This window comes from Marmota flaviventris, chromosome 8, assembly GCF_047511675.1.
Source record: "Marmota flaviventris isolate mMarFla1 chromosome 8, mMarFla1.hap1, whole genome shotgun sequence".
NCBI classification, from domain to species: domain Eukaryota; kingdom Metazoa; phylum Chordata; class Mammalia; order Rodentia; family Sciuridae; genus Marmota; species Marmota flaviventris.
This window is the reverse complement of record NC_092505.1, coordinates 43513694-43530479: the sequence shown is the minus strand read 5'-3', so window position 1 is coordinate 43530479 and position 16786 is coordinate 43513694. Positions and strand designations below refer to the sequence as shown.

General features: G+C 40.1%; 1 protein-coding gene across 8 annotated transcripts in view; it reads right to left on the bottom strand.

The window, feature by feature from the left end:
- Nucleotides 1–7371: 7371 nt before the first annotated feature.
- St6gal1 (ST6 beta-galactoside alpha-2,6-sialyltransferase 1) overlaps nucleotides 7372–16786 on the bottom strand; it is a 142933-nt gene continuing 133518 nt past the window's right edge. For all 8 annotated transcript variants that reach the window (XM_071615165.1, XM_027951428.3, XM_027951430.2 and 5 more), the window contains 3 exons: nucleotides 10114–10212; nucleotides 8572–8746; nucleotides 7372–7961 (listed from right to left, as the gene is read on the bottom strand). In XM_071615165.1, the coding sequence (XP_071471266.1) occupies nucleotides 7720–7961; nucleotides 8572–8746; nucleotides 10114–10212 (516 nt within the window). In that variant the 3' untranslated portion in view covers nucleotides 7372–7719. The remainder of the gene's footprint in view (nucleotides 7962–8571; nucleotides 8747–10113; nucleotides 10213–16786) is intronic.

Below are 16786 nucleotides of genomic sequence, written 5' to 3'. Positions count from 1 at the left end.
ATTGGACATTTTACAAGACAGATCATATGTTAGGCCACAAAACAAGTCTAATTAAATTTAAAGGGATTGAAATCATATGAACTACTTTTTCCAATCACAATTCTATGTCACTAAAAATCAATAACAGAAGAAATCTTGGAAAATTCACAAATATGAGAAAATTAAACCAGATGCTTCTAAACAGCAATGAGTCACAGAACAAACCAAACCAAAATTAAAAAAAAATATCTTGAGATAAATAAAAATGAAAACACAATATACAAAATTTATGGGATGAAGGAAGCAAAAAATCTCAAATAGGCAATCTAACATCACACCTCAATTAACATGGGAAAGAAGAATAAACTAAACCCTAAATTAGTTGAAGATAGAAATTACAATAAATATCAGAAAAGAAACAATAGAAGCCAGGAAAACAACAGAAAAAATCAATAAAAATGAATTGATTTTTTGAAAAGCTAAAATCAACAAACCTTTAGCTAGACAAAGTAGCAAAAAATGATAAGAAATTCAAATAAAATCACAAATGAAGATGGAGACATTACAAATGATATCATGGAAAATTTTAAAAAACCTAAGAAACTATTATAGATAATTATACATCAAAAATTGGGAAGTCTAGAAGACATGGATAAATTACTAGATATATACAACCTGCCAAGACTGAATCATGAAAACATAGAAAAGCCAGGGTTCAATGGCTTTGCAGTTGAATTGTACACAGTTGAACACTACCCAAACACTTAAAGAAGAACTAATCCTTCTTAAGATAACACTTCCAAACTCTTTCTATGAGGCCAGCAAACCCTGATACCAAAGCCAAATAAAAGCATGACAAGAAAAAAAAAATTATAGGCCAATATACTTGATAAGCACAGGTGAAAAGTCCTCAATAAAATACTAGGAAAAAAATTCAACTGTACATTAAAAGAATCATTCACTGTGATCTAGTAGGATTTATATATGGAGGTTGCAGATGAGATGCAAATATGGCTTAGCATACAAATAAATAACCACATTAACAGAATGAAGGAAAAGCATCCATATGATCACCTCCTTAGTTGCAGAAAAAGCACTTCACAAAATCTGATATTCTTTTATGATAAAAACTCTCAACAAGTTAGACATAAAAGGAATATACCTCAATACAATAAAGGCCAAAGCAGTTAGGCAAAAGAAAAAGAGAAAATGCATTTAAACAGGAAAGAAACAAGTGAAATTATCAACTTTTGCTGAACATGATCTTATGCATACAATACCATACAGACTCCACCAAAAATACTGTTAGAACCAATAAGCAAATACAATAAAGTTACAGGATACAAAATGAACATGCAAAAATTAGTGATGCTGTGTACACTATTAACAAAGGGTCAAAAAATAAATTGGAAAACAATCTCATTTACAGTAGCAATAGCAATCAAAAACAAAAATAAAATAAAAACTCTCAATGAATTAGATATAGAAAAAATCTACCTCTACACAATAAAGGCCATATACAAGAAGCCTACATCATACTTAAATGTAAAAATCAATCCAAAGATTCATACAGAACCAAAACAAACAAACATAACAACAACAAAACCCTGAAAAGCCAAACTAATCATAAGCAATAATAATCAAGCTGGAGCATTGCACTACCTGTTTTCAAACTATGCTACAAAGCTATAGTAGCTAAAATAGCATGGTACTGGCAGGAAAAAAAAAAAAGACATATCAATCGATGGAACCAGAAATGAACTCATATGAATAATCGATTGATTTTTGATGAAGATGCCAAGAACTCATAATGGAGGAAGGGATAGTCTATTCAATAAATGATACTGGGAAATCTGAATATCCACATGAAGAATAATGAAATGAGACCCTTGTGTCACACTTTATACAAAAATCAACTCAGAATGGATCAAACACACAGATCTAAGGTTGCAAACTGTGAAATTACTAGAAGAAAATAAAGGGGAGAAACTACATAACATTAGTCTGGGCAATGATTTTTTTTTTTTAATTTGACCTCAAAAGCACAGGCAACAAAAGCAAAAACAGGCAAACAAGATTACATGAAACTAAAAAACTTATGCACAATTAAAGAATACAAATTAACATTGTGTAGAGACAATCATAAATAAGGAAAAAATAACAAGCTGTACATCTGTTAAGGGGTCAATACACAAAATCTTTAAACAGCTAAAACACTCAATAGCCAAATAAAATAAAATAAAATGGCAAAGGACTTGAATAGACATTTCTCAGAAGATATATATAAAAGTGATTAAAAGATGTATGAAAAAATATTCAACATTTCTAATCATTAGGCAAATGCAGACTTAAACCACAATATCCCACATTTGTCAGAATGGCTTTTATCAAAAAGATACAAGATAACAAGCATTGGCAAGATGTGGAGAAAAGAGAATCTTTGCACACTGTTTTGGGGAGTATATATTAGTGTAGTCATTATGGAAAACTTGATGGAGGTTCCCCCATAAAACTAAGAATAAAATTACCAGATGATCCAGCAATCCCACCTCAGGGTATTTATACAAAAGCTTTCAAATCAGTTCACCAAAGAGAGTCTGCACCCTCAGGTTCATTGCAACACTTCACAAGAGCCAACTTATGGACTCAAAGTGTCTATCAACAGATAAATGAGCAAAAATAGTATACGTTTATAATGAAATACTATTCAGCCTCTAAAAAGAAGAAGGGGATTCTGTCATTTACTACAACGTGAAAAGAATAGGGGATCATTATGTCAAGTGAAATAAACCGGCACAAATATTTCATGTCCTCTCTTAAATGTGGAATCAATAGAACTCATAGAAGCAGAGGGTAAAAAGGTGATCACAGAGCCTGGAGTTAGTGGGAGCCATAAGGAGATGAATGTCATAGTGTACCTGGTCTTCAATTAGACAGGAGGAAAAATCTATTGCACAACATAAAAGAGAATAGATTTCATGTGGGGATGTAGCTCAGTGGTAAAGTGCTTGTATAGAACGCATGAGGTCTAGGTTCAACCCCCCAGCATGGCAAAAGAGAGAGAGAGAGAGAGAGAGAGAGAGAGAATAAATTTCAAATGACCTTACCACAAAAATATGTTATTTGAGGTGATGAATATGGTAACTAGTTTGATTTAATTATTCCCCATTTTGTTGTAAGCCACAACATCACTTTTCAACCCTTTAAATATATGCAATAACAAATTGTCAATTATGATAATAAGGAAATAAATAAATGTAAAATGTACTCACATGAAAAATAGAATTGAAAACTGCTAGTAGGAGTTGTCTTTGGGTGATATGTGGATTTCATATGGATTTTTGCCCTCTTTACAATTTTTTTTACAATGACTATGAATTACTTTCATATTTAGGGAAAAAAAACATTTACTTAATGTAAAAAAAGGGGAAATCCTGCTCATCCCTCTCAAGACTGCTACCAATGGACTCCCCAGGTTAATCAGTTTCTTTCCTCTATGATTTTGTTATTATAATTTACCTTGTATTGTCATTTTTCTTCTTTTGACATTGGCCTAGTATTTTTCTTCTAGACAGTTATGAATGTGTGTCTAAAAATGATGGCAACATAATCCAAGTTCACTTTCCAGAAAATGCCTACACACAGGCAGGGCGGGCCCATTCTTCCAGCCTTTCATTTCTGGGAGGGCAGATGCTGCAAGTCTCCATTGCCATGTCCCAGTGTCATAGATCCCAGTGCACAGAGCTGGGCTTCAATGTGTAGTCGTTGCATTGAAGAGAATTTCTCCTCCCATGGGAAAGATGTTTTCTAATGAATCCTGAGAAGGACTGGAGAGAGGCTTCTGGGGTAACAGTAGGCCTTTTCCTGTCTCCTGAACCAAAGCCATTAGCTCAGGCCTCTGGGATGAATTTTCTGGATTAGAGTATCCCTGTCCCCCGTGAGAGTAGAAAGTAGTCCTGGGCCATAACACACTCCCAATCACAACACAACACACCCTGGAAGGCTGCCCTGAGAGCCACAGGAGGAGTCGAAATTGAGGATTCAGAGGACAAGTATATGGGACTAGGGTGAAGGTGGCAGTCCCCGTGTTCTGGTGTGCTTCTTCTCTCCTTGCTGATTCTGCTGATGGCTCTAGAGGCCTAGCACTGGTATGGGTTCCCCTACTACCAGGGTGTGAGGCATCCTCTAAGAATGGTTTCTAAGACACTGACATAAGGCCTATGTCAATGGGAAGAGCCCTGTTGGTGGGAGTGGGCATGGAGATCACAGATGGATGTATTTTCCTTCTGGGGCTTGCTTCTTTCTTCTCCCAAGTGACGGAGTAGGCAGGGCCCCATTTTTTCACTTCACCATTACACACACACACACACACACACACACACACACAATAAAAGTAGCAGACACCAGAGCAGAAGCCAAAACAGACCAACGTCCAGACCTGGAGAGAGGGGCCCAGCCCACAAAGCTTGCGAGCAGGGAAGGACCTTAGAGAGACTTAGGGCTGCTGTAAACTTGCAAGCACAAATCTCAGGTCCCAAAGTAACCAAAATCTGTTTTTCTCTAACTTCTATTTTTAGCTCAGTTCTACTGGGATCCAGAGAGAAACTCAGTCTCGGTCAACAAGGAGATGCATGAGTCTCAGGGAGCTACAATGCTAAGGGACCAGGGGCAGGGGCAGTGTTCTCTGGGCATTCAGTGATTCAAGTGCCCTCCATTCACACTCTCATCAGGAAGGTGCTGCTTAAGGTCCTGTCTGCTTGGCCCCACAAAGCCCCAGCATCCTCTATAGAGCTCTGGCTGGATCTCTGTCCCAGCCCTTGGAAGGCAGCTCCCTTCCCTGTTCTTTACAGCACCAGAAGGGGAGTCCCAAGTGCAGAGTTTTTAAGGCGAGGGTGAGTGGAGTGTAGGGGAGAGGGCTTAAGATTAGTGCACTAGGGCTGCGATCTGTGAAGAAATTTATCTGCAACAGAAATTTACTCCCCCCCAGTGATGGAAGTACAGAAATCAAGATATTATCTAGTTTTTTTCTGAGGGCTCTGAGGGAAAATCCATTCTATGCCTCTCTCCTGGTTTCTGGTGATTTTCTGGCAATCTCTGCCATTCCTTGGCTTGTACATCACCCTGATCTCAGCCTTCATCATCCCATGGCATTCTCCCCTTGTGTGTGCCTGTCTCCAAATTTCCCCTTTTATAAGGACACCAGGCATATTGGATTAGGGACCCACCCTAATCCAATATGACTTCATCTTAACTGTTTACAACTGAGATGACTCCATTTCCAATTGAAGTCACATTCTGCGATACTGAAGGTTAGAACTTCAACACATGAATTTTATAGAACACACTCAACCCATACCTGAGAAGTATGCCATTCAGGAGGAAAAGAAATCTTCTCCCCTGAATCCTGTTCTTTGAAAAATTCTAATGTTTTTGGCTCTTCCCTCAGGACATTATTTCTTTAAAATTTTTACAAAATAAAAATAGGGACCTTCCTTTCATTCTGCTTTTTGTTCTGTTGCATCCCTTGCCTTGGTGTGGGATGAAGAACAGCAGAATTATTTGATTCTGGGTAAGAGAAGAAGGAAGAAAAACCAATAAATAGGTCAATATTTCCAAAATGCTATCCTTCCAAGTAAGTAAGCCTTCTTTTTCCTGAAGTGTTGAGGAGGAAGTCTAAGACCAGAGAGCTAATCAGGGGGTGTTATGGTTTAGATGTGGTGTGCCCCAAAAGCTCACATGTGAGACAATGCAAGAAGGTTCAGAGGAGAAATGATTGGGTTGTAAGAGTCTAAACCCAATCCATGAATTAGTCCTGATTGGAATTAACTGAGTGGTAACTGAAGTGGTAGGGTTTGGCTGGAGGAGGTGGAGTTGGGGCCTGGACTTGGTGGATATATTTGTATCTGACAAGTGGAGACTCTCTTTCTACTCTTTGATCACCATGTGAGCTGCTTCCCTCCACCACGCTCTTGCACCATGATGTCCTGCTTCACCTTGAACCCCGAGGAATGGAACCTGCTGTCCAGGGACTGATACCTCTGAAACTGTGAGCCCCCAAATAAACTTCTCCACCTTTAAAATTGTTCTGGTCAGATCGTTTAGTCACAGCACTGAAAAAGCTGACTCAAACAGGGAGGTTTGGGAGATTCAAATCCTAGTCATGTTGTCTTTGGACACTATCAGCAGTCATTCCCTTGGCAGGTAAAAAGAAAGAAGCAGCTTTTTTAAAAAGACACCTTTATTTTAAAATTTTACATAATCTTTGGATAATTCAGAATTAGCTTAGGTATGTTGCATAAGTTTCTGAAACTAATGTTTCAACTTTTTGAAACCAATAGCAATAGCTTACTTGATTGGTGGGAGGATTAAGGAGGACATCAGGACACAGGACAAACAGATGGCTACTGAAGACAGCACCCTGTATACACAGAGGCTTTCCTGCAGCATTCAGTCATAGTTTTTAAATTATCTGTCACAAATATTAAACACCTCATCAGACCAGCAATAATCCCCAAATCTCATTTGCATTTCATCAAGAGCACAGAACTCAAAGTTCTATGAATTTAAGAATCATAATTAAATTAACTTAATCCCTTATATTAATAATAACAATTAAAAACTATATTCTACCCAGTGTTGTCTCAATCATACAACGTGTATCTCAGGTCCACAGAATGCCACCTTCCTCAGCACTCCATGGTCATGATTCAAAGTTACAATGAATGTGCCAAATCAGACCCTAAATGGAGCCAAGAGCAAGTTTGCAAACCACAAGTCGGTGGCCTCCGCCCAGACACTCAAATGCCACTCCCTTGCAGGGAGTGGGTGGAGGCCATGATGTTCTGACAGCACACATCTCAGTCCTTGTGAAGGTCAGTGATCATCAATAGGTTATAACCTCTGGGACCCACAAGTCCTCAAAAACCACACCCCACTCCCTGAGAGACCTTCTGCAGAAGGTCCATGAGGTCAAAGAAATTGGGGTCAGGATGCTTTGAAAGCAGAAAATGTTTAAAAGTAATTTGGGAGAGGAAGACTAGAGGGAGGAAAAAAGATAGGAGTTAGGAGGAGTTTGGGGACAGACACAAAAAAGGAAGAGTTGAAATACAACACACAACCTGGCTGATTCCACATGGAAAAGAAAAAGTGGGCTAATGGAGACCCTTTGCTCCTAAATACCCAGGTTGAGAGCCAGCCCAGGCAGCCACAGTGATGACAGGGCCATGTCCCCAGGGCAGGGCCTTGGGAGAGGCTCTGCTCTAGAGGAGGAATTGAGCATCCTTCCAATGTGCTGTGCCAATTATTTGCCCCAACAGAGCCACCCTGCTCCCAGCACAATCATATTTTGAGAGCGTTTCTTTAAAACATGAAATCAATATCTAGGTAGAGATCTCAAGCAACATAGAATTCTGGTTTGTGAGAGCATCATTCAGTTGGGAAAAAAACAAAGCCCAGCTTTGGCAGCACTGATAGGAATGGTGGATCTTGCATTACCTATGTGGAAAGAGAGGAGGGTGCTGTCCAGAGAGAATGTTAGGTATGTGTGTTCATGTGACAGCAGGCAGGGCTCACACTTTGGGGCTGGTTTCTGACCCTCAGGCTCTGGAATCCCCAGAGCTCTTGCTGACATAGGACAAAAAGCAGCCTGAGACTGTTCAGGAAAATGGTCTTCCCAGGCTCAGGTGGCCAAGGGACCAACTCTAAAATGCCTGATGGAGAAGAATGGCCTAGGGGCCATGCTTAGCAGTGAATGTTCCGGAAGCCAGGCAGTGTGGCTTTTCCAAGCAGGTAAATGTCCTCATCTGTGCCCTCATTGAGGTGCTTTACCATATTCTTCTCAAAGAGGAGTGGGTGGTAGGCACCCATTGTGCAGGCACTATCGAAGAACTTCTGGTAGTAGTAGCACACATCAGTCTTTCGCTTAGATGGGAGGAACTCATAAATATCCACCTGGTCACACAGCGTCAACATGATGAGGATACCTGGAAAGGGGAGCACAGGTGAGCTGTGCCCAATAACCCACCCCAGTGTCCTGAAGCCCTGCTCAGTGGGTGCAGTAACTCATGGCAAACCTTGGAAAGATCCACTTGGAGTTTCTGTTTATTCCTGTGACTCGCAATCTGAGTTCTCTGTGTCAGGCAAGCCCAGCAAGCCGCTCCTTCTGCTTGCCTGCTTCACTCTACTCCCTCTCCTCCTGTCCTTCCCACCTCCCAGGCTTCACCCTGGGCTACGTTCTCCATGAAGCTATCTCTGACTGTTCAGCTGGAAGGACTCTTCTCTCCTGTGACACTGATGTGGTCTTTCCTCCCTGGCACAAACTGAATGTTGCCTCAGACACCTGACTGAACTCTCTTACTCTTATTTTATCTAAATAAGATACAAAAAAGAATTGTATCTTATTTAGATAAAGCTTGGCATAGTGTACAAGCCAAGCCAAGCATAATTCTAGCAATGGTTTTTGTGAGTAAACAAGCCAGTGAATAAATGAATGAATTGAACCCCAGAAGAAAGCTAATCTCTTCTAGGAAAACACACACACACACACACACACACACACACACAAACATGGTGGTTTCCCAGACATGGACTTACCAAGCATCCCAGAAGATGGGGGGTTTGGCTGAATCTCTTCTGGGGAGATTTCTTGAAGGACATCCCACAGCTCCCAAGGCATCTGGGGTCTAAGGATGTAAAAAGGCTGACCGGGATGCATCGTACGATAACTCTTGTAGTTATTAAAGAAATTGTAGTCAGGATTCTTGTACCACTGAAAAAGAAGGAAGTGGTCTCAAGGAATGAAAGGCACTCATGCTGTTGCTCTGTGTAAAGCAGCCACTCTAGCTAGAGGACTCAGGAAGGGACAGGCCATGGCAGAATTCTGAGGCACTGCTCTTCCCTGGAGTAGATCTCAGACTTCTGCATCACCTCACAGCCATCACTGGGTAGCACCGTGGAGCAACATAGTTTGTGCTTAGGGACTATTGGGCTTTGTGACCTTGGCACAGCTTCAGATGTTAGGATCATGGAGTCTAGGAATGGTATTAGAGTTAAAGGACCATCTAATCCTATATTCCAGTTTTCTTTTCTTTTCTTCTACATATTTTTTTTTTTTTTAAGAGAGGTCTCAATATGTTGCCCAGCCTGGCCTTGAATTCCTGGACTCAAGTGATCCTCCTGTCTGAGTTTCCTGAGTAGCTGGGATTACAACTGCACACCACTGGGTGTGGCTACTCTCATCTTTAAAAGGGAGCACACTGGGGTATAGGTCACCACATCGATGTGTAAAAGTCTTCCTTCTTTCCCAGGCAAGTTTAAGTTCTAAGTGGGATCAGTGCAAAACTGTAGAAATGGAGGTAGTGAGGGTGACAGGGATCACTAGTGCCTCCCAGTTATTGGTGGATTCAACATAAGAACTAAGTGTCCTAAGAGGAATGCTGTCTGCCCCTCACCCCTTGAAACTATTGTCCTGAGGCCACCACAGCCTACAGCAGGGAGAGGCCAACTGACATGCATAACAAAACAGTGAGAGGATTATTTCAGAAAGTTCAAGAATCCAGCAGGCCTGTGACTCATGTCTCCTTCCCCTGAAAGACTAGATGTTACAGATCTGAATCTGCTTAGGAAATCAAGCCCTGGGACAAGTGACTGCCCCATCCACATTCTGGTTACCTCATCTGTAAAATGGGAACAACCATGCTTCCACCTACTTCCTTACAGTGTTATGAGGAAAATGAGAAGGATTTTAGAAATTGAAAGTACGGGACAGAAGTGTGATAACATTATTGATAGGAACAACTACAATTATTGACTATTCCTATTGATGCTCAAAGGAATTAAGGCATTAATTGCATTAATGAAGACAGTCTCCTCCAGATGATAAAAAAAAAAAAATCCAGCCACTATTACTTCCAATGTATGCCATAATTAGGAGAAAAATCCACGATAATATAGGGCATAGAGAACTGGTGGTATAGGTCAAGAACACTTCTGAATCTGCTAGTCCAAAAGAAGTGAGGTGCTCTAAAAGTCAAATATTCAGGAATTGCTCCTCTTAGCCATGCCTTTATAAACCTAAGAACTCAGAAAAATCTGTAGGCAAACAAGAGACCCAGCTTCTCATGGACACCCACTTACCTTTGGGATATCTGAATGATATACAGATGGGTCCCACACAATTAGGATTCCTTCATTGTACAAACCGTCTTTGAGGAAGCGCTTTTCTGTGGTCACCAACTGTAGGAAGAGAGATATTAACCATCACTTGGAGATTTACCTGAAAACACTTGGCTCATGGTAATAATTGACACATCATCAGGTACTGCCTGAAACCCAGAGTTCTGTGGGGCTCTAAGTTGGTGTAGCACTTAACTTCAGTGAGAAGGTAATGATGCCAGCCCAAACTGTGTTGACCAGTAAGGACATTTATCATGCTCCAACAGCCATAAAGCAAAAAGGATTCCACCCAGACTTTGAGACTATGGGGGCGAGAAAGCACAGTGAAAATGTCTTAGTGTCCTAGTCCTTTGAAGTCACAACTTGGTGATGGGGTGGGGTGTCAGAGGAGTTGGGTTTTAAGTTAAAATCTCATAATAAAAATGATCTCTAGAGATCCTGTCAATCACATAAACTCACAATGTGTACACGTTATGATGGAGACACATCTTTCTCAAGGTCTACTGCAGCTGGTCTGGAACAGACCACTGCATCTGTGTGGAGGAACCACACAGTGTATACAAAAATATGAAAATTTAAACATATGACTCTCACCAGGCTGGGGAGATGCTCATGTGCAACCTGCTGGAAGAACCAGCCACAGCACTTCTCCCCTGCACCCTGGCTCCTGAGCTAGGCTGCACATGAGTAATTGAACCTATCTGGTTTAAATATGAATATGACAACTCTGATGGGACAATTTTGCAAAATGTATTAAATTCATTTTTTTAAAAGAGCAAAATATTTCCTTTTAAAAAAAAAAGCAAAATATTTAGATTCAGTAATTCCACATTTGGTAACCTATCCTAAGAAATAATCCAAACCCAGGGGGAAATATACAGGAAATGTTACTTAAACTATTGATCAAAACTACAAAAGTTAGCAGCAGGTGGGACACAACATTGCTCAGGTGCAAAGTGAGAGGATCAGATAAAAGAAATCAAATCAAAACAGACTGAAAACAAAAAAAATAAGAATCATGAATCCCTCCCCTCCTCAACCACCACTGCCAAGGCCAAGGCCTGAACAACATCACGGTGGTGTTCAAAGACACCTATGGGAAGAAAGATGATCTGTGTGTATCCCAAAGAACAACAGTGGCCATGAGTCTCTCAGAGCACTGAACTATCCCATCCTCTCATGCAGATAGGGGCTATCTGTTATGGTTCAGACCTAATGTCCCCCAAAAGCTCACGTGTGGGGCTATGCAAGAAGGTTCAGAGGAGAAATGATTGGGTTGTAAGAGTCTTAACCCAATCTGTGCTTTAATCCCCTAATAGGGATTAACTGTGTGGTAACTGAAGTAGGGTGTGGCTGGGGGGAGGTGGAAATTGGGATGTAGCTTGAGGGTATATATTTCTATCTAGCCAGTGCAGTCTCTCTCTCTTCCTCCTGATCACCATGCAATCTGCTTCCCTTTTCCACACTCTTCCGCCATGATATTCTTCCTTGCCTAGAGCCCCAAGGAATGGAACTGGCTTTCTATGGACTAAGACCCCTGAAACTATGAGCCCCCAAATAAACTCTTCCTCCTCTACAATTGTCATGCTCGGGTCCTTTAGTCAGAGCAGTGAAAAAGATGATCAAAACACTATACCTACAGTGTGACAATACAATTCCATTCATTCCGAGGATCTTTAAGATAAGAAATATCAATGGTGGGCCCACCTGAGCCAGGGATTGTACAGCTGTCTTGGGAACCAGAGGTTAGCCTAGTCCCTATGCTCCAGGTAGTCACACACTGATGGCGAACATGGGCAATGCTGTGACAGTAGGAACAGTATGAGAATGGCTGTTAGAGAGGGTAAATATTGAGGGCCAGATGAGAACATGCCAAGCCAGAAAGGTAGGGGGTAGAGAAAGGATGTCCTAGAGTTGGGGAGAAACAAGAACAAATCATGGATATGAGAGAATGTACCAGAGACTGCCAGCTGCCTCCCAGTATCCATTCTCCCTTTCTTCCTTGGCAACAAATGTCTCTGGGTTTTAGATATAGCTATCTAAAATAGGCTACCTGCAGCTAAGCCATGTGACTAATTCTGACCAATGCTATGTAAGCAAGTATGACATATAGGAAGTGTCTTACAGGCAAGGACATGACCTTCCTTGTTCCTTCCCCCTTTCTTTTGATAGAAATTTAGATGTGATGGCTGGAACCTGAGCAGTCCTCATGAATTAAGAAGTTCACATGCTGAGAACAACAAACCCACAAAGTAGAAGGAAACTGGCATTTTGACACCATGGAACACCATAAAAGCTGTGGAATGTCTGCTTTAATAGGAGAGAGAACTATATTTTGGTCTTGTTAAGCTAGTCTGGAGGATGGGTAGATGCTCCTATCACTTGAAGTCAAACCTAATTCTGACTAGAACAGTAAGCAGCCTGACTGGGAATTCTAAGTTGTTCATTCTGACTAGGACACCAAAAAGAGCTGAAAGGGGTTCAAGAAACTTAGGCAAGAGTCATAGCAGGAAGCTTTGTGTTTCTTTAATAGGTCCTTCAGTGTTATCTTCCTGGTAGATAAGATTGTGCAAAACAGACTGTTGGAAATGGTGACAAGGCAAGTCCCAGAGGAAGAGGGCCCCACCCATACTATTCTATTTCTATCTTCCAAGACAGAATTCCATAACTGAAATTCCAATTCTCAGCCCACCCTATCACTCCAGAACAGTAGGTCCATGGAGAGCAGTATGTCTTTTCTCGAGCTACTTCTGTCCAGGCAGAGTACTTTTGTAGGCAATTTGTACGTCATCAGGAGGACTAGCCATAGCTGAGATTTTTAAAAACGGCTCCTCCTGTACACAGCCATAGTCCGTAATTTTTTTAGTATGCAAGGCAGGAGGCCCGTGGCTGCATCTTCTGGCTCCCAAGACCTTTCCAGATCTGTGCTTTCATTGTCTGCCAAAGTTCCACAAAGCTTTCTCCTTTACAATAAATGATGACAAAAATTATAACATATGCCACTTAGTGGTGCTTATTACACAAGAGGCAATTTCGTATATTATCTCAGTTCATATTCATAGTAGTCTTAGAAGGTAGGTACTGATATGCTTCTTTTATAAAAGTGAAAATCGATGTCAAGTAAACGTGTTTCGGTGTTGTAGCCCGTAGGTACACAGGGGAGTCTGGCCTCAAGCCTTATGTCTGGCTCTGGAGGTCACACTTCTGACTACGTGTTACATTGCCTCACACAAAGAAGGCAAAACTGACCAGACAAGTCCAGCTTCTAGCAAAGAAAGGAGCTGACCTTTGCTTTATTTATATTGGAAGACATCAAAAAGATGCTATAGAAAGTTCTTCACGAAAACAGGATAGAGGTGGTTGCAGGTAGGCTGCTCAGTTCCTAGCGGGTCACGCATACCTCCGGTCCAGTGTAGAAACTTTGGCAGAGTGAAGGGAGAGTTCGCTTGCATTTGGGCAATCTATCCCAGTGGGACTGCCATGGGAAGGTCCCAATGCCAGATGTACCCGCTCACTGGCTACAATGCTGAAGACGGTCCTCAGACATTTCACAGATGGCTCCCCACAGAGAAGTTTCAGAGTATCATGGAAATTTTGCTTCTTGGGGAGTTGTAGCATGTCATAGCTGGAAGATTACAGATGGACTGACCAAACCCATCATTTTCCAGATGGGTAAAATGAGGCCCAGAGAGAAGAGAGAATTGTGTAAGGCTATAAGAAGAGTTTGAAGCAGAGACAGGACCAGAGCTCAGAGGTGGGCTTATAGCGGAGTGTTCCCTCTTTTCTAGCAGGGCTACACTCACACCACCACCGACGTTTAAATAAACACACACCAAGACTGTACATAATAGCGTTCTTCAGGTAATACCTCTGAATATCTGGGACTTTGTTCTTCTCAAATCTTTTTCCTTCTAATATGGACTATATTGCCCCATACTCCCAAATTCAAATGTTGAAGTCCTAATTCCCATTGTGATTACAATTAGAGAAAGGACATTTAGGGGGATAATTAGGTCTTAGGGGTAGAGCCCTAATCTGATAAAAGTGGTGTCATTACAAAAAAGAGGAAAAGACACCAGAGTTGCTCCTTGCAAACATAGAAGGAAGAGTACATGAGGACACAGTATAAAGACAGCCATCTGTAAGTTGAGGAGTGAGACTGCACCAGAAACCAACCCAGATGGTAACCTGAGCTTAGGTTTTGACCTCAGAACTCTGAGAAATAAATTTTTGTTGTCTGTGTTATCCAGTTTGTAGTACATTATTATGGCAGCCCAAGATGATGCCTAATACATTGTGTGTGTGTGTGTGTGTGTTGATGTAGATACAGATATTACTTGACTATAGAGACTATGTATGTGGTTTTTTTTTTTTAAAGAACCGGATTCTTCAAAAATGTCAATATCTTTTGACAAATTTCTAGACATATATGATATACTATAATTGAACAAAGAAGCAGGGAAAACCTAAACAAATCAATATCAAGAAATGAGATTGGAGCAGTAATAAAAAGCCTTCCAACAAAGAAAAGCTCAGGACCAGATGGATTCTCAGCTGAGTTCTCCCAGATCTTTAAAAAAGAAGTAAAACCAATCATCCTCAAATTATTCCATGAAACAGAAAGGGAGGGAACAATTCAAAACTCATTCTATGAAGACAGTATCACCCTGATACCAAAACCACATAAAGACACACCAAGGGAAGAAAACTTTTATACCAATATCCCTGATGAGAATAGCTGGAAAAGTTGTTAATAAAACATTAGCAAATCACATTCAAAAACACATGAAGAAGATAATGCACCATGATCAAGTTGGATTCATCCCAGGGATGCAAAATTAGTTCAATGTACACAAATCAATAAATAAAATTAATCATAAAGAGAAACAAGGACAAAAATCACATAATCTTCTCAACAGATGCAAAAAAAAGCCTTTGACAAAATTTAGCACTCATTCCTGTTAAACATTAAGGAAACTAGGGATAAAAGGAACTTACCTCAACATCATAAAGGTTATAAATGACAAACTCAAAGCCAACATCATATTGAATAAAGATAAGCTGAAAACATTTTCTCTAAAATCAGGAACAAGATAAGGATGTCCATTGTCACCATTCCTATTCAATATAGTTCCTGAAACTCTATCCAGAGCAATCAGGCAAGAGAAAACAATTAAAATAATACAAATAAGAAAACAAAAAGTCAACCTATCTTTGTTTTCTGATGATATGATTCTAGAGCACACAAAAAACTCCATAAGACTTCCAGAGTGGATGAACAAATTCATCAAAGTAGCAGGATACAAAATCAACATACAAAAAAATCAATAGTTTTCTCATACACCAATAATAAATCTGCTGAGGAAAAAATGAATAAAACTACTCCATTTGCAACAACTTAAAAAAATACCTAGGAATAGACCTAACCAAAGAGGTGAAAGACCTCTCCATTGAAAATTATAAAACAATGAAGGAAAAAATTGAAAGCTCTTAGAAGATGGAAAGACCTATGCTGTTCATGGACAGGTATAATCAATTGTTAAAATGGCCGTAATTACCAAAAGGAACCTACTGATTCAATGCACTCCCTAACAAAATACCAACAACATTTTTCACAGAACTAGAAAAAAAGACTCCTAAAATTTATATGGAAGAATAAAAGACCCAGAATAGTCAAAGCAATCCTGAGTAGCAAGAGTGAAGCTGGAGACATCACAATACCTGATCTCAAATTATATTACAGAGCCATAGTAACAAAAACAGCAGGGTATTGCCATCAAAACAAATTTGAAGACCAGGGAATAGACTAGAAGACACAGAGACTAATCTACATAAATACAGTCATATGATACTCAACAAAGGTATTGGAGAAAATACAATCTTTCTAATAAATGATGCTGAGAAAACTGGATATTCACATGTACAAGAATGAAACTAGATCCCTGCCTCTCACCCTGCACAAAATCAACTCAAAGTGGATCAAATACCTAGGAATTATATCAGAAATAGTGATCCTGATAGAAGAAAACAGAGGCAATATTTCAACACATTGGTGCATGCATACACTTCCTAAATACTACTCCTATATCTCATGAAATAAAGCCAAGAATTCATAAGTGGGATGGCATTAACTTAAAAAGCTTCTGCAGAGCAAAGGAAACAAGAGAGTGACAAGAAACCCTACAGAATGGAAGAAAATCTTTGCCAGCTACTCCTCAACAGAGGTTAATGTCCACAATACACAGAAATTCAAAAAACTGCAGAAGGAGGAGGAGGAGGAGAAGGAGAGGAAGAAGAATAAGAAAGAAGGAAATAAAGAGAAAAAGAGAGAAAAGAAGGAAGAGGGAGAAGAAGAAAAAGAAAACATAATGACCCACTCAGTAGGCAAAAGATCTAAGGAGACATCTCTCAAAAGAAGAAATACAAATGACCAACAAATGTATTTTTAAAATGGTCAACATCCTTAGCAATCAGGGAGATGCAAATCAAAACTACACTGAGATTTCATCTCAACCCATTTAGAATGGCAATCATCAAAAGTACAAGTAATGATAATTGCTGGCAAGGATATGGAGAAAAAATATATTTATACATTGTTGGTGGGACTGCAAATTAGCACAACCACTTTTGAAAG